Below are 26282 nucleotides of genomic sequence, written 5' to 3' on the forward strand. Positions count from 1 at the left end.
CAATACTCAGGTAGGCTATCATGTTGAAATGATGCTCTATTGGTACTGCCAAGAAAATGTCCCCCACTACACCACCACCAGCCTGAACCGTTGATACAAAGCAGGATAAGATCCATGCTTTCATGTTGTTTACGCCAAATTCTGACTCTGCAATCTGAATGTCTCAGCTGTAATCGAGACTCATCAGACATTGCAACATTCTTCCAGTCTTCCATTTTCCAATTTTGGTGAGCCTGTGCGAATTGTAGCCTCAGGTATCCTGTTCTTAGCTGACAGGAGTGGCACCCGGTGTAGTCTTCTGCTGCTGTAGCCCATCTGCTTCAAGGGTCAATGTGTTGTGCATTCAGAGATGGTATTCTGAATACCTCGGTTGTAACGAGTGGTTATCTGAGTTCCAGTTGCATTTCTGTCATCTCAAACCAGTCTGCCCATTCTCCTCTGACATCAACAAGGCATTTTCGTCCGCACAACTGCCACTCACAAGATATTTTCTGTTTTTTGACCCATTCTCTAGAGATGGTGGTGCGTGAAAATCCCAGTAGATCAGCAGTTTCTGGCACCAACAACCATGCCACGTTCAAAGTCGCTTAAAACCCCTTTCCTCCCCATTCTGATGCTCGGTTTAAACTTTAGCAAGTTGTCTTGACCATGTTTACAGTGCATTGAGTTGCTGCCATGTGATTGGCTGATTGGCTATTTGCACGAACAGGTATACCTACTAAAGTGCCCAGTGAGTGAGTGAGTGAATGTATGTATGTATGTATGTATGTATGTATGTATGTATGTATGTATGTATATACGCACATATACATACATATATATATATACACACAGTTGTGATCAAAAGTGGTTTTGCCTACCCTTGGAAAACTGGTAATATATGTACCGTTTTTTTTAAAATTATTTTATGTCTTATGGGATTCATAATCAAATGTAGGTTACAACAAAATGGCACAATCATAAAAAAAACATGGCAACAAAGAAAAAAAAACAATGAAATGTGTGAAATTAACCTTTAATTGCAATTTTAACCTGTGTGTGCCACCTTGTGTGCCTGTAACAAGGCCAAACATTCAAGTACATGTAAACTTTTGATCGGGGCCACTTGGGTGATATCTGTTATTATAATTTTAGAATAAGCCGAACAGCTATGTAATAATAAATAACTTCACATGATAAGGACAGTAGTATTAGCAAGTTGATCCAGGGAGCAATCTGATTGCCACTATGGAATCAAGAAGGATTTTTTTTCCCCTGCTGTGGCATAATTGGTAATTGCCCCAAGTTGGGTTTTTTTTTTTTTGCATTATTTTGGATCAACTTTAGAACTGGGTATGTGTGAAAGGTTGAACTTGATGGTCTGAAGTCTTTTTTACAACCTACTATACTATACTAAGATCACTAGCCTTAAATAATAGGCAGTTTTTTTTGTTTGCATGATCAGTCATATTTTCAAAATCAATGGCAGGATTTCACAATTTCTGCCCGGGTATGCAAACTTTTGAGCACAACTGTATATATATATACATATACACATATACATATACACACACACACACTATATGGACCAAAGTATTGGGACACCTGACCATTACATCACATTCTAAATACATAGACATTAATATGTAGTTGAATTAGCCTTAGGTAGTCTTGCCTAATTAATTGCATAAATAACTGAGGTGCCATACGCGTCCATTGTTGTGGTGTCATAAATGTGCATTAATGGAGAGAGTTGATTAAAAAAACATTATGCTGGTAAAATAGAATTATAATAAGTGACATTGTTTGTATATTGTACTTAATAGTTTTCAGCCAATACAAACGTATACACCTTGTTTTATAAAGAGTTTACTCTACATGAGCAAGTCTATACTAGATCTCTCATAATGGCCATTGTGGAAATTCTTTCTTCACATCACATCGGCCATTATATTACGGAGCTCCTGTAGGAATGGCATAAAGGCATACCTGGAAACTTCCCAGTGTGGGCTACTCTGAGCTCTTCCTCTTCTGGTTGAGTGACTCCATGAGGTATCAGGGCTAGTGGCACTCAGAGGAGGGACTAAACTCAGATATACCTAAATGGTGCTGGGCGTAGAAGATGAAGCGGGTGGGGAGTGGACATGACCAAATGCCACCGTATGCTCAGAGAAAGAGGAAAGTGACCTGGGAACCAAGAGAGGCAACGCTTCTAGGGCTGGTTGCCCAGAGCTCCCCCTCTATGTGTGCATGGCTACAAGCAGGGGGCAAGACGTACCCCCCCCCCAGATACATTAATAGGCAGAGTACAAACTGGTCTTCATAAATCAAGGCACAATTACATCAAAATAAAACAAACACATAATCATAGTGTAATATTATAAGAAAAAATTATAGTGAATGAAAACCAATCCTTTTATTCCTCAGTTCTAAAAACAAATAAAAAAAACTCCAAAGGCACAGTATCACAGTATCATAACTTATGAATTTAGTTCAAAACACTAAAAGTTCTCAAGCTTATAGAATTTTAATTTGAAGGAAAAAAGTGATTTAAAAAAGATTTTATTGTACATCTGTTAAATAATGTTAACTCCAATAAATTTAGGATTAAACAAATCTGTCATTTCACCGACCACTGAAAAGCAATGCTTAAACATCAAGTTTTATTATAAGTGACTGATCAATCAGAGCCAGGATGCACAAAAGGGCTGAATTTAAAATACAACAGTAAGAACTATTTAACCTCGGAGCACACAAATCTGTTTATTTTTTTATTTTTGTTACTAGCACCTAATAAAACAGTTCCTTGTAGAATTGTGGAAAACTTAAGTACTGCCCTGTCTTCTTATAAGGTTTCTTGTTACCAGCCAGTATGGTTTACGCATATGTTATGTTTCATTGTAAACGGGGGGGGGGGGGGGGGAAACATTTCCGTCTGTATAAAACACTCTTTGTTTTAACACTGCCCAAAATTTCCCTTTCGGCAAAATTTGTAATGAAAGTAAAACTAATTCAGACAGTTTTCTAGTCATTTTTCTGCCCTTTATATGCTGCTGGTTTTTACTTCCTCTAATTTTCCTTCCCTCTGTGACCTTTTGTGTTTGTTCCTTTTTCTTGAAATACCAAATGAACATATTATATGCTAGACAATGTCCCATACATTGTTGACTGACAGAATATATAAAGCAACAATGAACACTAGATGCTGTCATCTCATGTTACCCACATGGAAACATGTACTCTGTAAACCAAGCCCAAGCTCCTGTTCTTCAAAGACACCATGTACCAGCTGTGTAGGCAGACAAGTAACTACATGTTCCTAACCAATATATATTATAGATCCATTCATGATTCAAACCTAAAGTCTCAGGTAAGTGCCTCTGTTATCAAAATATATCCATAAATAATCTGTGAACATTTTGTTCGGCAAAACACTAAACACACTTCCAGATGCCTAGTTACCAAATAACCCCTAAATATTTTTGAAAATAAAAAAAGTGAGTGGCAATTTAGGAAGGCATGCACACGCTGGTAATTATGATCTTAGCAGATGAGACTTTAGATACCATTTTTTATCGTATCATCTAATTTCTTATAAAAAAAAATAATGATGTAAAAAAAAAAAAAAAAATGATGTAAAATTGAAAAAAATGAATTTTTTAACTTTCATTTAAAAAATGTTACTCATCTTTACTCCAGATAAATAAATTCTACTATTTGTCCTGAGTTTAGAAATACCCAATGTTTTTATGTTTGTTTGCTTTTTTTTGCAAGTTATAGGACAATAAGTACAAGTAGCGTTTTTCTATTTCAAAACCATTTTTTTTCCCAAATCTTGACATTCTGCCCCATGTGCTATTTCGGACATCTTTGAATCCGGCCAATGCAATTTACCCGCATTAAACCATATATTTTTGAAATCTAGACACCCCAAGGTATTTCAAATGCTAGTATTTTAACCATTTACATGCACTAATTCTACTACCACCCTTTATCAAACTATCTGGTAGTACTGCCCACGAAGACGGTCATTTCAATTTATCCCCATCAAATCATATATTTTTGAAAACTAGACACCCCAGGGTATTCCAAATGCAGGTATTTTGACCTTTCCATGCACTAATTCTACCACCACATTGTACTTCAGGTATAAATTTGCCACTCCTGGTATCTTTATTTTTAAATGTTACCACATTTTTATTCTTTCCATTTTTTTATTTTTTTTTATATTTTACTAATTACAGTGTGATTAGAAAGCTGGGCTCCATTTACTTGCATGGTTTGATTGTTTGGCCTTGCTTGACTCCGACTGTTCTCTGGCATCCTGATACTGAGAACTCCCAGGTATCTGATCATGGCTCGGATATCGATTACCCCCAACTCTGACTTCTTGACTATGGCTTGTCACAACTATCCTGTGTGTGCACCATTAGAGATTGTCCCAGGTCTCAGAGGATCATCAGGAATTCCCACAGCCACTTGAACGAAAAGCTTAACCCGAAGTTGAAAGGGTTGGAGCATGATGAAGTCTTCTGAGACTGATGGACTTTCTCTTGAGGGGACACAGTGTCCTACCCTACACCAAAGTCTCCTCTGAGACACATTCTGCACCCATTACTTGTGACTACGTAACACTGACATACCACACACATTGGATATCTATGTGCTTAGGAGGAGAGAGATTAATGTTTTGTGTTTTTTGTCGTTTTTTAAAAAGTTGAGGAAGCCCCCCCGCCCCCAAAGATTCTTTGTTCTTTGATTTGTTGTTGTAGTCATCTAGAAAAGTAATTGTGGTGTCTTTGACCCTCCCAGGGTATGTACGTTCAGGAGGTTGTGGGAGATTTTTTTGAGGTCTATGGGTAGTTATTCCCTCCAAAATCACAAGGTGTGGAACTTTTGGTTCAACTGTAAACATTTTTTAGCTTGAAACCACTTTGCGCACCCATGATTTGGGGGATGTTGTGACCATTTCATTATGTAATGTAATACACATGTGGCATTGTGTTATTTAGGAGACTTTGGAAATTCATATGTATTATATTTTTTCTTTTAAGCAGCTAATTTTGGAGAGATTCATAATCAGATGCTGTATTTGCTGTAACAAAATGTTTTTAAAAAGTGCTTAAAAAAAATCCATCTTTTCAAACTTGTCTGTGACGCTCTGCACTAATAAATGAATTTAAAAAAAAAACAAAACTTGTGGTTGTATTATTGACCTTGATGTGAGCATCTGGAAAATATATACTTTTGTTTATTCTTACAATTTTTGCCAATCTGATCTGTTATTACCAATTTTCAATACAGATTTTACATTAAAAATATATCCACGGAAAGTTGTAGTTTAAAAAAAAAAGTTTATTGAACATCATGCATTTTGTTAGCTTTATAAGATGAGACAGGATGAGATTGTCATTTAAAAAACAAATGTATGTGCTCCATATTATATTATATATATACACACACACACACACACACGGGCTTGACAAATCCCAGGCGCCAAATGAATATTTGCAAGACTGAGTGGCATCATATAAACTCAAATGGGTTGGTCAAAATGTGTCTGCTCTCAGGCAGTGCTGTCTACATTCCCAGAGAAGACTATGAGGGGGTTAAGCAAGTCCTATTGCCCGATATGCTGTTATCCCTGAAGCTTACAGAGGTTCTGAGATCCTTAGCAAAGTAATGACACCTTTATGGAATAGGCCAGCACACCGAATCAAGCTTGCCAATGATGGTGGGGTGGAATCGCAGGGAGTAAAGTAGAATATGGTACCCAACTGATATTCGAGGATAGGTAATGGACTGTTGTCCTAAAAGTATCAATGAGGCAGCAAATCCAAACTGATCGATTACTGGAAATCATATCAGCCCTATATTGCGGAACACCCTCACACTGAGATATCTGGCTTCCAACCTTTTTACAACCCAAATCTAACTTAAACTATGATGATATCTTAGACAATACCTGTGAGCCTTCTAGATAAGTTAGAAAATAAAGAGTTTCAATTGGGCTTCAAAGCTCTCCCTGGACTCAACATGAATGTACAACCGCAGCAGTCCTGTTTCCCAACAAGGATAACCAACGTGAGCTTTTGTAAATGATGACGGTTTAGGTAATTTCACACTGGAAGGGGAAACAGAGAAGTTGGCATTCTACAATAGATTCCTACAGGTGTACTGCTAGGTACTAAACAGTCAAATTGTCACCTCATGCCAACAGCAACTCATAACCAAGCCCACCAAGGACCTAATTGCTAGTTGCCCTGAACCCTGCCAGAGACAGATGTTGATACACAAAGGCTAGACATTTAAAACTTTTGCATGTGAAGCCACTTGCCATGTGGCCTGTGATAAAACTTTAAACAATACCTCAGATGTCACAACATCGACATGCACTTTTTCTTTGTGTTAATGAGTCTCTACAAGCTTTAGGTGATAATACAGGAGGCTGATAGGGGGGTGTAAAACTATTTAATAATGCCATAATCAGGATGTGAAAGCCACCCAAGTTTACTTATGTCAGCTTTGTTATTGTTATGTAATTTCGTACCAGACACTGTGGTAGTACTTTAAACTCCCTGATCGATTGTTTTACCTAGGCTCATGCTATTTTGTGTGCGTAAAAAGCGTAAGGCAAGTTCAAAAAGGAAAACTCACAACTGAAAGGTGAAAAGAACAGGGTGTCTGATCTCTCCTGTAATCAGTACATCATTTCCTTGCCTCCTTTTCAGCTTCTCTTTGCTGTCTGCTCCATTGTTTATGCTTCACCCTGGTCCATTGATCAGGTTTCCCTAGAGCACTTCTGCTCCCCTTTTGGGACCAGAAGTGCCCTGGGAAATCCTGAACAACAGACCAGAAGCACTCTGAGCGCGCGAGCACAAGCCTGAACAACAGAGCAGACACAGGTAAGAAAACAGATCCGTTATCCAAAATGCTTCTGGTGCCAAGCATAACAGATAAGGAATGCTCAATCTGTATTTTAATCTCTTATCATTATTACATAAGGTGGTTTAGATGGGTGGCACCTAGGTCTGACCAAGTGAATGCACAGATGTATATTAGTTTGCTATGTTTTATTCGCAGTAATCTGATATTTAACCTCTTAATGACCAACAACATCACAGAAAAACATACAGTTAGGGACCAATGATGTCCCTGGCACGTCATGGGGTTAATCATGCTTGGAAGGCTGTCTCTCACAAAATGGCAGTACCCACCCAGTCCAAAGTAAAAGAGCTCCTTGAGGGTCTGTCCATACCCTGCAGCTCCCCTGCAGGTTGAATACAGGTACTACAGCCAATCATGCAGGTCAATGGATCCCAGTTCATTTATCACTATGTGCTCAGTAAAATACCGTATTTGCTCGATTATAAGACGAGGTTTTTTCCAGAGCAAATGCTCTGAAAAATACCCCTCGTCTTATAATCGGGGTCGTCTTCTCAGACCCCCCAAAAAATGTCTGCTGGGGCCACGCTGCTTACCGGTCGCGAGCAGCGTCTCTTCTGTTAGAAGCAGGAGGACAGGAAGCTTGCAGCGTCCTCACAGAGCTCTATCTCCCCCTCCCTCCTCTGGGGGCGGGGCCAGAGAAGTTGCTCTACAGCCGGTCCCCTGCAGAAGTCTTCGAGTGAGAGATCTGCAGTTCAGGTAAGGGGGTGGGGGAGGGTTTTTGGGTAAGTATGTGTGATTAATGTGTGTTTAATGTGTGAAGTATGTGTGATTAATGGAATGAATGAGTATTTAAATGTGTTTGTGTGTGATAGCATGGATGTGTAAGGGGGGTGGGGGTTGTAGCATGGCATAGGGAGGCTGTAATCCCACTACTATCATCCCCAGGTTCCAGCATGTACTGGCTGCCTTGGCTTGATAGGAGTGTGATTGCTGTTAGCAGTTTGATATATATATATATATATCAAACTGCTAACAGCAATCACACTCCTATCAAGCCAAGGCAGCCAGTACATGCTGGGTTAAAAGGCATATCATGGGGCTGAGTGGCATATAGGGGGTTAAAATGCATTTCTGGACCTCCAGAAATGCATTTTAACCCCCTATATGCCACTCAGCCCCATGATATGCCTATATACCTCCAGAAATGCATTTTAACCCCCTATATGCCACTCAGCCCCATGATATGCCTTTTAACCCCCTATATGTCAGAGTGGCATATAGGGGTATAAGGCATATCATGGGGCAGAGTGGCAAATAGGGGGGTATAAAGCATTTCTGGGGGCAGAGTGGCATAACTGGGGGGGGCAGGTTGGCAAATAAAAGGAAATTTAAAAAATATATTTTTCTCAATCATAGCTTTTATTAAACATGAAAAAATAATTTACATGAATTAATATTTACTGGTAAAACTTTTTTCCTATAGGGTCGTCTTATATTCAGGCTTTTTGTTTTTTTCCTAAATTAATATTTTGATTTTGGGGGGTCGTCTTATAATCGGGGTCGTCTTATAATCGAGCAAATACGGTAGTATAAAAAATAAAACTACTAAAGTTTAAAAATAAAAAGCCCCCAGTGATGTTACCATGACACCATAAAGAAAACCATCCAGTTCCAAGAAAATGTAAGTAAAATGTCCTGAATATTGCTGAAAAACAATATTTAAAAATGGGTTTATTTTTATGAGCAAGTCTTGGCACTGTATCTTCTCAGAAATCCTGGCAAGGAAGCTGTTAACCCTTTGAGGTCCAATAAATTTTCACCAAGTGCGCCAAGCAGGTCCAATATAAATTTTTGGGGAAAAAAAACCCACTTTATTTTTATACAAAACTGTAATAGTTTCTTATAACTAGAAAGCAATTAATAAATACTATTCTAAAACCAATTACATTAGTCTCTATATTTTTTCATTGTATGAATTTGTAATCTTTTTTTTTTTTTTTTAAATTATCATCTTCATCATTAAAATCACATTCAGAATCACTCTGTACAAATAATATGGCTAATTCTTCCTTATAATAGTGACATCTAGTGGTCACTAGTAAATCCAACATTAAACTACAAGCTGTAAAATATTTGTTTCTATAATAGTGACACCTCAACTAGTAAATCCAACATTGGACCACAAATGGTAAAATATGTTGTCGGATATATTCTGACATACAAATGCAAAGGGTTAAAATACCACCAATTGAAATACCATGGGTGTCTAGTTTTAAAAATATATGGTTTGATGGAGGTTAAATTAGCCAACTTCAAAAGGTGTCCCAAATAAGACATGAGCAATGACCAGAAGTCAAACTTTCAAATTTTGAGGTATGAAGGTGACATATACCAGGAGTCGTAAATTCATACCTGAATTGCAATGTGTGTGGAAAAAAGTTGCTGTTAATACCGTACTACCTTTATCTGGCCAGTGGCCATGATGTCAGGACTATCCATAGGTTTGATTTTATTTAACAACTCAATTAATAAGATCCGGTAACCCAATCCATGACTCCTAATACCCCATGAAATGTGGACCGTTCTTGATCAGAATATGCAGCTAACTCCTAGGCAATTGTCTCAGTCCGATTGGTAAAAAACTTCTTCTTCAATGTAGCATACACACAGGTGACAGAGTCAATCATAAGTAGAAAATCCTCTTTATTATCTAAAATATAAATAAAACCAATGGCGCAGTATCCACAATTGCATAAAGTGCATTGCACTTACATACAAAAGGCACAACATGCGCAGAAATCTACAGAGAGTCCCTCTGCTGCAAATGGTGACATCCTGGTCCAGCCAGGAGAAGAGGTCCTACGTGTAGAAGGTGCCAAAAACTCACACTATATACTCAAGAGCTGACTCAAGAAAGAGTTCCAGGGGTGCACATGTGCCGAAACCATTCCTATTGATTCCAAGGAGAGCATTGAAGGAATAGCAGATCATGGGTGGTACAATGCAGCTTCTGTCTACAATTCCTGATCTCACAAACACTGCTGAGAATTTATTGATCTACCCAACAGACCATCTTCCCTGCCTTGATCTTATACTTGGCTCCACTATCTACTTTATCCCACATATTCAGTCACCAACCAAATCTTATGGTCTTTACCTAAGAAATACCTCTCCTACTATCTTCATGTAAGCAACACCTAACATACATTCCATTGAGATATGCCACCTGGATGGTTGTTTCAACCCCCTACTAACTGACTTCTCCCTCTCTCGCCTTTCACCACTCCAAACTATAATTAACATTTAGCAACTAAATTTCCTTAAAGTTGCTGTTAATACCGTACTACCTTTATCTGGCCAGTGGCCATGATGTCAGGACTATCCATAGGTTTGATTTTATTTAACAACTCAATTAATAAGATCCGGTAACCCAATCCATGACTCCTAATACCCCATGAAATGTGGACCGTTCTTGATCAGAATATGCAGCTAACTCCTAGGCAATTGTCTCATTCTACCTGATGCTAGAACGTGCATTGTGCAAATTAACTTATATAGCCCTTATGGGTACAGGACATAAAGATTTCTATATTGTGGGTTACAGAAACATAAGGAAACTACAAAGAAAAACCTACAAGAGGAATATAACATTTTAATGATTTTGCTAGATTGCCTTAAAACAAAAAACTGGAAAGGACAATACGCACAGATAAAGTGTTCCCAAAGAAATCTGTGTGTATATACTGTATATAAATGTATACAAAAACACACACAATTTCATGGTTTCCCTTTACTGATTTATTTTTAACAGTAAAAAGTACGGGATAACAAGTTTACATGAACACAATTCTACCACTTCGCTATGGTAAACCATAATATGCACCCAGCATAAAATTTTACGTCTTAATTGTGATGGTAAAGAGAAGCCAATTGTAGCGTATTTTGCTGTTGGTACAGATTAGGGGTTGAGCAGCAATTTCACCCTTTATCTAAGATGGATTTCAGCTTTGTTTGCTACGTAAAACTAAAACACATTAAAAGGACTACTTCAGCCATCATATGCACTTTAACCCTTTAAAGTGAGAGAACGTTTTGTTACGTCCCTGCAAAACCAGCCTCTAAGGCCTACAACGTAACAGTACATGCTTTGCTACTGTCACCGAGCATGGCTAATCGTAGCCGCAATCAGTGGAACGCTTCTGTGGTGGAGCCATATTATTAGGCACAAAATATATATATATATATATATATATATATATATATATCAGATTTGGACATAATACAACAACACAAAATAAACATGACATATCATAGCCTATGAGCAGTTTCTTCAATCAGGACATATACTTAAATCTATATAATGTTCTCATCTTGACTGGCTACACACGTTTAGAATTTTTAACCCCCCCAAAAAACAAACAGCCTTTTAACCATTTAACATACCAAATGATGGTTTATCTATACAGGTGGGGTTTCTAAAACAATTCTTGCTTACCCAGAAAACCACAATACATACATTGTGCGGTTAAACCAAATGAGGTGGAAATTTACTTGAAAGCAAGATATCAAAACCGTAAGTAAAAGGAACCCTTAATCCTTAAGGTGTTAATGTATGTTTAAAGTTTTTTTTTTCTTGCAAATTGCATGAAGGGATTCAGAATACTCTCTGGGCATGTGCACTGTTCTCCCCACAAAATCCTTGCCATGCAGGAAATGTTTTCGGCAAACCAGGTTAACTGTGCACACTATATACCATACTCCTCCACATGGGGTGCAAATACATAAGGGGAAAAACAAAACAAAACATAGATAGTGTAATATAGTATGAAGCAATATGTGGTGTACCATATTGGCTTGGATATAGGCCGCACCCGAATATAGGCCGCACCCTAAAAGTTAGGTGCTTTCTTAAAGAAAAAAAATTCTGCCCCCCCCGAGATATGCTGCCACTCTGTCCCGAAGATGTGCCCCCCCCGAGATATGCTGCCACTCTATCCCCCAAGATGTGCCCCCCCGAGATATGCTGCCACTCCATCCCCCCCGAGATTTGCTGCCACTCTACCCCCCCCCCCGAGATATGCTGCCACTCTGTCCCCAAGATGCCCCCCCCCGCCAGACTTACCGGTGCAGACTCCACGGGGTCTTGCGGGGCCGGAGGGGGACATCCACGCATAACGCGTATTCAACTTCCGGTGCTGGCACTTCCGTTGTGGGAAGTACCGGCAAGGAAGATTGTTAATGCGAGCCGCTGACGGCAAGTCTGCACGATGTGCTTTAACAATCTCCCTTGCGGGACTCCCCCTGTGGGAACTCCCATTAACTCCCGTTAAGGGAGATTGTTAAAGCACATCGAGCAGACGTGCCGGCAGTGGAGGCTGTTTACGCGCAACGCCGCTGCACGTCAGCACAATGCGCTTAGACAACCTCCCGTGCCGGCACTCCCCCCGTGGAAAGTGCCGGCAGGGGAGGCTGTCTGAGCGTATTGCAGAGTAGGATGCAAGTCCCCCTGCACCGCTGCGGGGGATCTGAATCCTAACCCTGCTGCCTGCCCGGCGCCCGGAACTGCATGTCCCGGGCGTCGGGCGCTAGACCCCGAATATAGGCCGCACCCCCACTTTAGAGACTTAAAGTGGGGGAAAAAGGTGCGGCCTATATTCGGGCAAATACGGTATATAGAATGAATTCCACTCACAAACGTGGATGATAATCAGGCCTTTTAGTGGACATTAATTTCAGTCCGATTGGTAAAAAACTTCTTCTTCAATGTATCTTTATCCCACATATTATTGTATTCTTTATCCCACATATTCAGTCACCAACCAAATCTTACGGTCTTTACCTAAGAAATACCTCTCCTACTATCTTCATGTAAGCAACACCTAACATACATTCCATTGAGATATGCCACCTGGATGGTTGTTTCAACCCCCTACTAACTGACTTCTCCCTCTCTCGCCTTTCACCACTCCAAACTATAATTAACATTTAGAAACTAAATTTCCTTCAATCGATCACACCCACTGTGCAAGTCCCACTGATGTCTACCCATTACCTCAAGAATAAAATGTAAACTCCTAATCTACAGAACCCTGAAGTACTCTACACACACTATATATCTGCTGTTTTCACTAGATACTTTCCTAACTTTGCTTCGTTCTTTCCACAAATGTTCTCTACTATACCATAATCACATATTCTCACTAGCATATACATGGGTTTAACACATGCTGTGTCTGTCGTCTGTAATTATGTTCCTCATTATATCAGTAGCTTTCCTACTCATAGCTTCAAAGGGTCACTACAAACCCACCTATTTAGATAAGCATATAATCTATCTAGTTTACACTTTCAATTTGCATTCTAGAACAAACCATCCATTGTCCCAAACTACAAAATCTCACCTTTGAGATCTCCACATCACCTTCACCGCAATCAAATCAACCTCACTCAAGCAATGTGCCTTATTCCCTCTCCTTCCTCAACCTGACAAGAGCAAAGCCCTCTTTCTTCTCTAACAAGTATGCCTTTCTTGTCAAATATAAATTTACCATAAAATAATCATTATCTCCCTCAAAAATGGAAATATATGGACATATATAAAAGTTAAAAACCTTTCATTTAAATTATCTTTGTCAGTAATGCCCCTTCAGGAATAAAGTAAAAGGCCATATATATATATATACATACTATGTTGCGGGACACTTCCAAACCATATGGCTACAATAAATAGTAATGTAGAGAAGCGCTGCCATCTTGTGGCTGTATTAGACACAAACTGCACATTTAGCGCTTTCTATTAATAACCTCTACAATGTATTTTTAAAATGGTCAGTTTTTTGTCTTTACTTTACTGGGACTGTCTTTTTATATTTTTGTTATTTGTCTTAATGACTTGAGATCTTTATATGCAAGAAGTTGTTGAAAACAGTAATAAATTTATGAAAGATCACCACTTGGCTTTCTTAACTGTATTTTATGGACAGCTAAACTAATTAAATTTCTCAAAGATGTCCCAAAAACGATCTGCTGTTGTGTTTGGTAGTACACAATGGGGCAAGTACGAACTTAGAATTGCCAGTCCTCACGTCTTCCAACGACTTCATGAAATTGTCACATACCAACAGACTAATTAGCACTAAAACCCGATGTAACTTTGCTTGATGTATCAAATTAATTCTTGACGTCAGTAATTTCCAAACTTTATTCCAAGCCTTGAACAGTTAAATACATATAATATTTTGAAAATTAGTTTTAATAAAAACTTTTGCAAACAGTGTTTTGCAATATGTTAAATGATCAGGATTTCCCATAAAGAAATATGACCAGACATACACAACAAGTCACGAGATTAAATACTTGGATGGAACCCTTTACCGTATAAGACAAGGTTTTTTCAGAGCAAATGATCTGAAAAATACCCCTCGTCTTATAATTGGGGTCATCTTATAATCAGACCTCAAATAGAGGTCTGACCATGAGACTACAATCCAGATCCCCCGCAGCGCTGCTGGGGACCTGGATCCTCCTGTCTGGTAATCCCCCCCCAAACTTACCAGTGCTTCTGACTCCCCGGTGTGTTGTCCGGGCAGCGGGTAGACGTCTACGCGATTCGCGTAGGCAACTTCTGCTGCAGCTAAATTGGATTTATTTACTCAAGAGTCTGCTAAAGATATGACCAACACTGAACCAAAATATATACAAACATATACAGTATTTATGTCTAAGAATTATTAACAGAGTTAGTAACATATGTATGCTTACAGGTTAGCAAACTTTTGCATTGCCCATGTTTTTTTTTTTGTTTTTTGTTTTTGTTTTTTTTTTTTACTTGGTTTTGGTTTTACCTTTCACTCCTCCAAATGGCCCATAGATCATGTTGCATGCAGTTCTCTGAAGGTTGTGTTCATACATTAACTTAATTTGATATTGGTTTCCATGCTCCACATTTCCCAATGTGCCTGTTACCAGAAGGGGAAAAAAGCAACATTGTATAAGTTGTTACACAAATGAGATATTGTAAAAAGGAAGGCATGATTGACAACCAACTGTATGCCAATGAAGTGAAATGGTGTTATGATGCAGAGATCCAATGGGCAAAGCCTCTCTATACAAGACCTTAAAATGGTCTCAGACATTAATGGAGATTCTTCTCTGCAGAGCACATGGCAAATCAGTTAGGACATTTGGTCACCTTCCACTCCCTCCCCCAGTGCAATGTCCTTTCCCTTTTCTATCACCTTGGTCTCTGAGGGTCACTGGAGAAGATAGTTTACCAGGGGAGTGTCCAGCAGAAGGAGGACTTATTGTGTTTATAAAGTCCTGCCAACTCTCTCTCTCTCTCTCTCTCTCTCTCGCTCTCGCTCTCGCTCTCTCTCTCTCTCTCTCTGAGTCTGCAAGGAGATGATCACAAGGGAGTGGTAATTGTATCACGTGTTTACAGGCTTATCCTGCTGTTTCTTTGTTATTTCCATTCAATCAATGAATAGATAGTTTGGTAACAGCATATACTAACTTATAGTAATTTGTATATGTATTGTTAATTTGTTTAGCCTCTCTTAATAAATATTGTTAATTGCAGAAAACAAGGAGTGTGGACTCTGACTTTGCACTCAATAGTTAGTGGTTATTGATAGCATAACAGTATATATATATATATTCATACAATAAATGTTATTCAATAATTACAGTAAGATTCATAAAATACAGACACGTTTTATATTTATAACAGACATCAACAGCAACACCAAACACTTCAATCACAGCTCATTTATAGTTACGCTACAGAGACGCTGGTAGGGCATTTAAATACAAGTATGTCTACCTTGAAGCATTATATTCTATACATAAAACAGATTTGTTTCCACTACTTTCTATATTCAGAATCCTAAAAGTACGGTATATCATAAACATCAATAACTTTTGAGTGCATTATTTCTGGTATTTGGTTTCTTTACTGTCGAAAACCAAATTTTTCCTTCACAAAGTTCCTATTTGAAAGATGGAAATCTAATTCCATTTACATTTGTTAGCTAATAAGAAATTCACCCAAGCAACAACCAAGAGCTGATACATTCAGAAGTGAAGGTATCTATATTATTACCATATCTCATGTAATTATTATCCACATGCGTTTGCCCCTTTCCACAGCACCTAGCCAGTTGCGGAGTTGGAGATGGTATGTTCCAAATGCGTCTTTGCACATAATATACTCCCCACCAGTCAGCTCTCGAGTTGGTTTGGCATGCTATGGGCAAGGAACTATACAGCCAATCAGTGGCAAGAATCATACAATGGAAAAGGAGAGTATCTGCAACTTCTGCCTCACATACATAGGCTATATTGCTCAAAAGGATAGGCACACTTAAGATGAGTCCATAGCACTGAGCTACGTCCCTACTGCACTATAAGATGACAGTATAAAAGAAAACTCAGATATACTGCTGCTCCATACTGTACACAAAGTCCAAACGATGCAACAAAATTTCTAGCTCCCTTTAAGGACCATCCTCTGCCTATGATTAAGTCTATGATAGGGACGTATACCTGAAGCTATAAATTTATACCTGAAGTACAATTTGTGTGAAAAAATACAAAAAGATTACTACCACAAACTTTGGCAAAAACTGGTGGTAGAATTCCATGCATGGTTAAAATACTACCATTTGAAACACCTTGGGGTCTCTAGTTTTCAAAAATATATGGTTTGATGGGCTAAATTTAATTAAAAGATGGCCCTATTAGGACATGGGAGCAGTGGGACCAGATATCAAAGTTCCAAGTTAAAAAATGCAAACATAACAAACATACGTCTTTTCATTTCCTCGTTGATGTTGTTTAGTACTGAATTATCTCCTGTAGAGCACATTTCTGATGTAATGCTCGACTCCAAAAATGTACCTGTTTCTGGCATATTATTTTATACACTTACCTTTACTAGAAAATGCTACATTTGACTTAAATGTATTTAAAGGAGTGCAAAAGTAGCTATATTAAGAAGTAATGCAAATCGTATTTAAACAATCCTTGTAAATCTAGTGTTTCATGTATGTTTTCAAGCTTTGTAGGTATGAATGTATGTATGGCAACTCTTTATACTCCACTATTTCACACCTCCCATCCATCCCAATTTTTGCAATAAAGTCCTGATTTTCAGGTGCAATCTCGCGGTTGGGTACAGTAGGGATCACAGGCCAGATAGTGTTAACTCCCCAAACCAGCCAAGATCCAAGCCTGTGGCCACTTCACAGTGCTGCAAGATAGCTGGACAGGTAAAGTGTATGTGTGGTCCAATTTCTGCCCCACCTCCAAACCTGCCCTAAGCATGTCCCCAAGACAGTGACTCGATGTGAACCTCTGAAAATTTGAGCTTATGTTATTGCCTAAATAATAAAAAAAAAATTAGGATTGAAGCAGGATATTTACCAGATACTGAATAAACACAGAGCTTTCTGGGATGCAGTATTGCAAGATGAATAAGTTCTGTGCCCCTGTAAAAGAAAACCAGATAAAATGATGAAATACTGTGATGCACACATTTTATAAGAAGCAAAGCAGCTTTCTAAACTATGTACATCAATATTATCTTACAAAGCAAAATAGTGTATATGCACCCACAAATAATAAACAGTGAAACAAACAAAATACAAAAGAAATTTAGAAACCCCCCCCCCCAAATATACCCCTCTTGAATGGATACACTGTATGCACAATTATTAGGCAAGTGAGTATTTTGACCATATCATAATTTGTATGCATATTTTCCAACTCCAAGCTGTATAAACTTGAATGCTTATTGGATATAAGCATTTCAAGTGATCTGTATTTGTGTAATGAGGGAGGGTGTGGCATAAGGAGATGAACACCCTATGACAGCTTCATTTTCTCAGGCAAAATGGGTAAAAAGATTTAGCTGACTCTGAAAGGTCATAAATGAAAAAAGTATTTCAGAGGGACGCAGCACACTTGAATTTGCTAAGATATTGTGGCGTGATCATAGAACCATCAAACATTTTGTTGCAAATAGTCAACAGGGTCACAAGAAACATGTTCAGAATAAAAGATGCAAGTTAACTGCCAGAGATTTGAGAAGAATCAAACATGAAGCTACCAGGAACACATTATACCCCAGTGCTCAGAGTCATGGCCAAGGTACGGAAGGCTGAAACCTGACCACCACTGAGCAAGACACATAAATTGAAAAGTCAATACTGGGCCAAGAAATATCTGAAGACAGATTGTTCAAAGGTTTTATGGACTTATGAGATGAGTGACTTGACAGTCCAGATGGATGGGCCAGTGGCTGGATCAGTAATGGACACAGAGCTCCACTTCAACTTAGACGCCAACAAGGTGCAGGAGGGGTACTGGTATGGGCCGGTATTATAAAAGATGAGCTAGTTATACCTTGTCGGGTTGAAGATTGACTCAAACTCAACTCCTAAACCTACTACCAGTTTTTTAGAAGACACTTTCTTCAAGCAGTGCTACAGGAAAAAGTCTCCATCTTTCAAGAAGACCATGATTTTTATGCAGGACAATGTTCCATCGCATGCATTGAAGTACTCCACTGCGTGGCTAGCCAGTAAAGGCCTTAAAGATGAAAAAATAATGACATAGGCCCCCTTTCCCACCTGACCTAAACCCTACTGAGTTTAGAGGGGAACCATCCAGTTCCAGCAAAATGTAAAAAAAACGTCCAAAATAATAAAAATTAAGATTATTATGAGCGAGTGCTAAAATTAGCGCTGTATCTTCCAAAAAAAATCCTGACATGGAAACAGTTAAAAAAAAAAAAACCTTCGTTTTATAATCTGACCTCAAATATAGGTTGGACAAAAGACAAAAACTAATATCCAGATAATCCGCAGCGCTGCAGGGGGCCTGGATCCTCTTCTCTTGCAGCCAGTGAACCTCCGCAACTGCACTTCGCGTCCGCCGGGGGTTCTATGAAGGAGCACCGGCGTCACATGACCTTCTGGTTCTCAGTCCAAGAAGCTCCAATTAAAGTGTCGGCCAGCAGCGGAGGTTTGTCAGACACCAGGGAGCGGGGGGGGGGGGGCAGAGTTGTATATAGGGGGTATAAGGCATATCTGGGGGCACAGTTGCAAATCAGTGGCATATGGGGGGGGTATAAGGCACATCTAGGGGTGGAGTGGCATATAGGGGGTATAAGGCATATCAGGGGGGCTCGGTAGTATATAGGGGAGTATAAGGCATATCAGGGGGTATAAGGGCATATAGCGAGGTATAATGCATATCAGTATAATTATTATTTATTGTTGTTTTATACAGCGCCATCTAATTCCGTAGCGCTGTACAATGAGTAGACAAGACATAACAAGTAGTATGTAACATAACAAATTGACTCACAGAGACAACAGATGAGGAGGGCCCTGCTCAAACGAGCTTACAATCTAGAGATTTAGTGTGTATTACACAATAGGTAAAATGTAAAAGTGCCATTGTAAGGGATGGACCAGCCACACTAGTGTATTGCATTAGAGGGACTAGGAGAGGTGAGCTAAGGGAATATGGGGGGTGTTAATGTGCAATATTATAAGCGTACTTAAAGAAGTGGGTCTTGAGGGATTTTTTGAAGGACCGAAGGCAGGGGGAGAGATGAATAGACCGGGGGAGGGCATTCAAGAGGATAGGGGCAGCCCTGGAGAAATCTTGTAAGGAGAGGATAGAATTGGATGAGCGGAGAGACCGGTTAGGAGTGTATTTAGAGATGAGTGAGGAGATGTAGGGAGGGGAACCGCTGTGAAGGGCTTTGAAAGCAAGAGTGAGGATTTTGAAATGAATCCTGAAGCGCACAGGCAGCCAGTGAAGAGACTGACAGAGGGGAGAGACGTTATTAAAGCGATGGGAGAGGAAGATGAGTCTGGCAGCAGCATTCATGGTGGATTGTATAAGGCATATTAGGGGGGCAGAGTGGCATTTAGGGGGTATAAGACATACCAGGGGGGCAGGTTGGCGAATAAAAGGAAATAAACAAGAAATGCATTTTTCTCAATCATAGTTTTTATTAAATATGAAAAACGTTTACAAGTGAATTAATATTTACTAATAAAATTGTTTAGGTATTAAAACCTAGTTTGGAAAATATTGTGTTTGGGTTCTTGTACCTTTAAAATATAGCTTTTATTATTACATTAGTAAAATAAGAAGGTGATTAGAGAAATTCCACTGTGATACAGATAAGTGTTATATGCAATGACACGTTAATGTAAATTTGAAGTTTTTTTATTCTGATGTTTGTTTTTAACACCCAGTTTATTTACTACATTATTTTAAAAGAAACATTTGCATATTGTTTTTTTATCAGATTAATTGGAAAAAAAAATTGGCCAACTAATTGATTATGAAAATAATCTTAATACATTGTGTTTATATAATTCCTTGTTTCAGCTCTAGTTATGTTTGTGGTTTAAGAGCGTGTTATGTAAATCTAAACTTTCAAATGTAAATCTTACAAAAGGCCTACATCCTTTAATATATAAATCGTAATGAATTCATGATTTAAATATTTCTAACCCTCAGTTATTATATTAACTAGTTTAGATTATACTATTGCCGAAAGTCAAGAATTAAATAAACACTAGGTATTTAAGGACATTCTTCTATCATTCATACAAGGTATCGTTTATATGTTTATAAAAGGGTAAAAATAATTTGTTTTAACTAATTACGTAAAGTTGCTATGGAAGGTGCACGGGTAATCCATGGTAACCATATCCCCAAATATTTCTTTCCATTTCCTGTACTCATATAGTAGCCTTCTTCCATTTGACATTGGAATTGAATTTGTGTGTAAACTTCTTCCCATAAGATTTTTCCTGGTTTCTTCCAATTCCTAGCTATAACCTTTTTGCATCCTAATACTAACTGGAGTATTAGGATTTTCTGCATTTTTTGTAAATTGGTTAAACCTATATGAAATAGGAAGATTTGGGGAGATGGTGTTATGTCGAGATTTAATAATTGCTTTATAACCTTAAATAAAATGTCAACGATTTTGGCTACCTCTCTACATTCCCACCACATATGGTACATAGTACCGTCTTTTTCCTCGCATCTCCAGCATAATTTAGTAGTATTTTTGTTAAATTTGGAGATCAGCATAGGAGTCCTATACCACCTGTGAACTATTTTGTAGTATAATTCATGCATGTCGAGGCAATGTGAGATTTTCTTAATTTCGTTATATGCTCGTAGCCAATGCTCTAATGAATATAATTCTCCTGTGTCATTTTCCCACTTTTCCTTATTGGGTAGAGACACTTCTGTTTCTAAATTTTCTTTCAGTATCTTGACTTTACGAATCAAACGTGATTTATAATGTTTATTCAAAAAGTTTTCAAGTTGTGGAGAACGAGTTATTCCGACTGATTGAAGAAAGTATTTTATTCTTAAATAGTTGAAAAATTCCTTACTTGGAATTCCCCATTTCTCTTTCATAGAGGTCCAAGTTAGAAAATTTTCTATATTATAAAGATCTGATATGTATTTTATGTTACTCTGTATCCAATTACTTATGTTTAAATCTCTAATATGATTACTTAGAACTTCTATAGGAGCTGAGAATTGTACTCCTTTTTTGATTTTCATATTTTTCTTCCATTTACCTAGAGAAATTAATAAATCGTTAACAATATTCCAATAATTGTTAGTTGCAGCCCTAGGCACAGACTGACCAAAATGGAAAAAAGCGCACTTCCCAAATGTGGCCTTTTAGCTCCCAAACAACCAGTGCATGGGTGGTATCACTGTAATCAAAAGATGTTGCTGAACACATATTGGGGTGTTGTTTGACAGTGACATATACCAGGAGCTGTAAATTTACACCTGAAGTACAATTTGTGATAAAAAATACAAAAGAAAATTACTACCACAAACTTTGACAAAGGCTGGTGGTAAAAACATAAAAACATTGGGTATTTCTAAACCCTCAGTAGAATCTATTTAGCAGGTTTAGCTTTTTTAGATGAGTAAAATATTTTTTAAATTAATGAGATTTTTTTTTTTACATTTTTTTTATTTTTAGGAAATTACATGATATGATCAAAATATATAAACTTGTGTGGGTACACTAAATGGGTGAGGAGAAAATTACAGCTAAACACGGTCACCGCAAAAGTGTTAAAAAAGCCTCGGTCCCAAAAAATGTAAAATAGCCTGGTCGTTAAGGGGTTAATTTTATTAATCACATTAAAAATAATCTTCTTACTAATAGGAATGATTTAAAAAACTGGATTTCGGGGGGAAATCCCTTTCATACAAGGGCACAAAATAATAAAATAATAAATTCCTGGATTGGACACAGTAACGAAATTGCATGCCATCATTTACAAACATTTTTAAAATTAAATCCAAGACATTATACATGGTGTTAATGCGTAATACCTCTAGAATTACTCTAGTTTTCCAAAGTTTTTAAATTCCAAGAGTAAGCAAGCCATGATAGTCATGACTTGAAGATTAACAGAGTACTCACGAAACAAATTTTCCAACTTCTACTTGGAGAATAGGATCACGCATCTGAACTTCCAGCAGTAAATCTTCTGCCTGACCACCATCAGCAGTTTTCAATGGATGAGGAGAGAAGATACGAAGGAATCCACTGTGACTGCCCAAAATTATTTTATCTGAAGAAACAAAGATTCATATTCACAAAAAAAAAAAAAAAAAAGCAAAAGGCATCAGTACATTGTAAAAAATTCCATTATGACAATGTCAAGACACAGAAGATGAGGCTGTGCTCAAACTGGAAACTTGGGCTGTCAGAAGCATCAGGGAATTTGACACAGCTGATAGAGAATGCTGAAGGAAAAAGTGGGTTACCCATGCTACCAGGGTAAGATGAGGCCCTGCAAAAGTACCCCTGGATCAGAAAAACATTTGCTACGTGCATTACTACCGCTTAACAATTTCAGCAGAGAGCGGGGCTGCATTAATGGCTCCGCAGTATCATGCCTTTTAGGCATTTTTGACAACAAATTTTCTTCCCTGGCCATTCTTAGCTGAAAGTTCAGAGGTATTTTTAATTTGTGAACAAAATTGGTTGCCTGTTAACCAAATTCACTCTCATGCTCTTTCACTCTCCCTCACTTTTGCTTCTTCTATCTTCTCCCTTCAATCCTTAATCTGGTTTCTTCATCCACATCTCTGCAGATATTACCCCGCGATAACTGCCAAAATGGCGGCGCCGCCGCGGTGACGTCCTCTTCGATCCTCCAATCGAGGGAGAGAAAGTCACTGCAAGCACTCGTGGTGACGTCATTTTCCAATCCGAGGAAAGGACATCGCCACAAGTGCAGTCATTTTACCCTGACCTGAGCGTAAGAGAGTGAACGAGAATAAGAGTGCAAGAAAGTAAGTCAGAGTGTGAGTGAATGTGGACCCATATATTTAGAGTTTTTTTGCTTCATTTTCATTGTGTGGGGTCTGGCCTCATTTTCGGGGCTTGGTACGACTAGCCAAAATTCTAGTACGATTTGCCAAAATTCTAGTACGATTTGCCAAAATTCTGTAAATTTGCAAGTCGCACCGATCTGAATGCACAAGCCTAATGCCTGTTATCAGCTTTGTGAAACTTAGATACTGTACATTGTGAGACACCAACAAACCATAAGGGCGTCTCATTTTATCATATTCACTTGATCGTATGAGCAAAATGTGGCAAATAACTTAAAATAATGTTAAACTAAAAAAAAGATGTATATAAGCTTTGAGGACCTCAGAAGATCAGATGGAATTTTCATTTGTGCATACACTGTAAAATCCCACCATATTTCTACACACAACATAAACCAAAAACTTGATTCATTTTTACCCTAGGTTGCTCATCTCGCATGGGACAATCTGACTAATAAAAATCACACGTGGTAACTTAACATGGTTAATTGGTCATTGTACATGGAAAACAAATAAGCACGGTGAATTTGGTGGTAAGAAATATTTTTTTTAGTTTATTTTTTTTTAAAATAGAAACACTGTTTTGTCCATTACAAAGTTGTTGTTGTTTTTTCGTGTTACCTTGGCCAGATCCACTGTTATCAACATCAGACACGCACATACATCCTTGGTCAAATTCTTCGTTCTCTCCTACTGTTGTGGACCACCAATCACGAGCTTTGAACAGCGACATTTTAGAGGCTCTAGAATGAAGAGGATAAAAGGACCAAGTTATTTGCAACTACTACACTAAACATAGTAACATTACTGAATTTGCATATTTCCTCAGCTGCAGTGTGATTTCATACAACTGGTGACCAATTATGAACAAAATTATTCTTCTAAACTGACCTAATATTGAATGGCTATACTTGAGGAGTAAACCCCCAATAGATCAAAAGATAAAAATGTGCTTGGTTGTACAAACATTTACAGATTACCGAAATAAAACATAACTTTTATGAAATATTCAAATACAAAAAAATCATGGGTAGAGGTCACATGCTCTAATTTATTTTATTTTTTATTGTTTTATCATGTAATAAAAGTTACATTAAGCTATATTATATTTTTCTGGCTGTGCCAGCAAGCACATTTTCATCTGTTTATTGTACTAGTTCAAAATATTACCATATGTTAAATGTACTCTCATTTTGGCTGTCAAGTCTGCTTCACTTTCTTTTTAATAATATTAAAATGATACACCTGTTTTTTTTGTTTGTTTGTTTGTTTTATAAATACAATCCTAAAAGCCCTGCATTTGTAAAAGGGACAACACTAAAATTTAAAAAGACCACACAGCAACCATATGCATTAAAGTACATTTGATGGCTGGAGTGTTCCTTTAAAGCAACAACTGAACACCAACTGTTATTACAGATCCACTGCTTTTCTAAACAGCTCTGCTCGCTAGTGTATTAAAACTTTGCAGCACAACAGAAGAAAAATAAATAGATCCATCAGATTTAATACTTACCACAGCTTTTACACCTACAATCGTGACTGGGAAATAAAGTAAGCCTAAAATGTGCAAATAAGGCTGGCGACTTGTCTTGTATTGGTAAACATGATATAAGAAGCTTCTTACATTTAATCTAATACAACTGCATTTCTGATGGTAGAGATGACAGGATTTATCATGTGAGCTGAATTTGAAATGTCCTTGTTGACACTAATAGATCTGACAACCCAAGCTGCTGCACTAATCTACTTAAGACTGCTCAACTAACCAGACTTTAGTGGGACCACAATCCCCTTTGCAGAATTTATCTGATGCTGGGATAACAAAAGGGAAAATACACAAAAACAAAGCATAAAACATGTCTTTGTAACAAAACTATATTGCCTGTTTTTTATTTATTCTTTATTTTTTTGGGGGTGGGGGGCTGTATCCTTTAGAATTAATTAGAAGTATCAATCTTTTATTATTTAACTACTTTTAAAACTTATATTTTAGTTATTAAGATAGTCAAGACGGTTAGGGTCACTATGTATGATTATACTGAAAACATACAAGACCTCTGATCACCTCTTCTCGATAATCAACAGCTTATTTTTAAAAGGCATTTTTTATGGATGATTTGTTCTTCCTACAACTTGTATATCAATCAGGATGGAAAAACTAGATACATATCGGAACTCTCCCTAGTATAAAATACATAATTATGCGAAATGAAGCTTTCAGCTTCATGTGTGTGAATGCATGCCAGTGATCCTCAGCCTTGCCAATTTCCAAAAGCAGTAGTATGAGAAGAAAACAAAGGATCATTATAAAAGCAGTCTGTACTCCCTCCATCCAGTCTCTTATTTCGTAGGACAAGATTTTTGCAAGCATCAGTATTACTGAGTTAGGTGGGCAATCATCTAAGGTAATAATGAAAATGAGGCACCACACGCAGGGTTTTGTATAGAGCAAAACGACTTGTAGCCCAACCTGTCCTGCAGCAGGCTTTTCCGCCGGTCGGCAGCCTTAAAAACGCCGAAATGTGGCGTTCTCCTGTTCCAGAATCAGCGATGCGGTTGCTATCCCCGTTGCTATTGCTGTTAAGTCTCGTCGCGTTGGTTACGTGACGTCACAATTCCGCGCGAACTCGACTGTCCCTCCCTGCCATCTTCATTGACGCTAGTGGTTGCAGAGTACGTGACAGTCTCGCGAGCCTATGAAGGTTGTAGACGTTTTAGAGGCGCTTCGTTTTTGATTTGGTAGTCTAAGGTGTGAAGCGTTATTGTGAGCTTAGGCTCCTTAACCCTTTTGTTACAATGGCTGATTTTATTTTTTGTATCCTTCGTGGCAATTCTACATTTCTGTAGTGCTCGTGTTTAGCTGTAACTTCTTTCTTTCTTACGCGAGTTACGTATAAATTTTTCTCTCAGGACAACAAGGGCTTTCTTTAGATGTCATTATTTTGACAAAGAAGGGCGTTTTCTGATTTTACGTTAAAAAAAAGTTTACTCGTCTA

The 26282-nt window shown here is 38.0% G+C and overlaps 1 protein-coding gene across 1 annotated transcript in view; it reads right to left on the reverse strand.

Annotated features, from left to right (window-relative positions):
- Positions 1-25871, reverse strand: part of BBS9 (Bardet-Biedl syndrome 9) — a 220222-nt gene extending 194351 nt beyond the window's left edge. Inside the window, exons 1-5 of the mRNA XM_053468017.1 lie at positions 25757-25871; positions 23905-24026; positions 22364-22514; positions 17290-17354; positions 14712-14825 (exon numbers count right to left, since the gene is read on the reverse strand). Coding sequence (XP_053323992.1) covers positions 14712-14825; positions 17290-17354; positions 22364-22514; positions 23905-24016 — 442 coding nt within the window. The 5' untranslated portion in view covers positions 24017-24026; positions 25757-25871. The remainder of the gene's footprint in view (positions 1-14711; positions 14826-17289; positions 17355-22363; positions 22515-23904; positions 24027-25756) is intronic.
- Positions 25872-26282: the final 411 nt, after the last annotated feature.

Source organism: Spea bombifrons, chromosome 5 (assembly GCF_027358695.1).
Source record: "Spea bombifrons isolate aSpeBom1 chromosome 5, aSpeBom1.2.pri, whole genome shotgun sequence".
Classification (NCBI taxonomy): Eukaryota; Metazoa; Chordata; class Amphibia; order Anura; family Pelobatidae; genus Spea; species Spea bombifrons.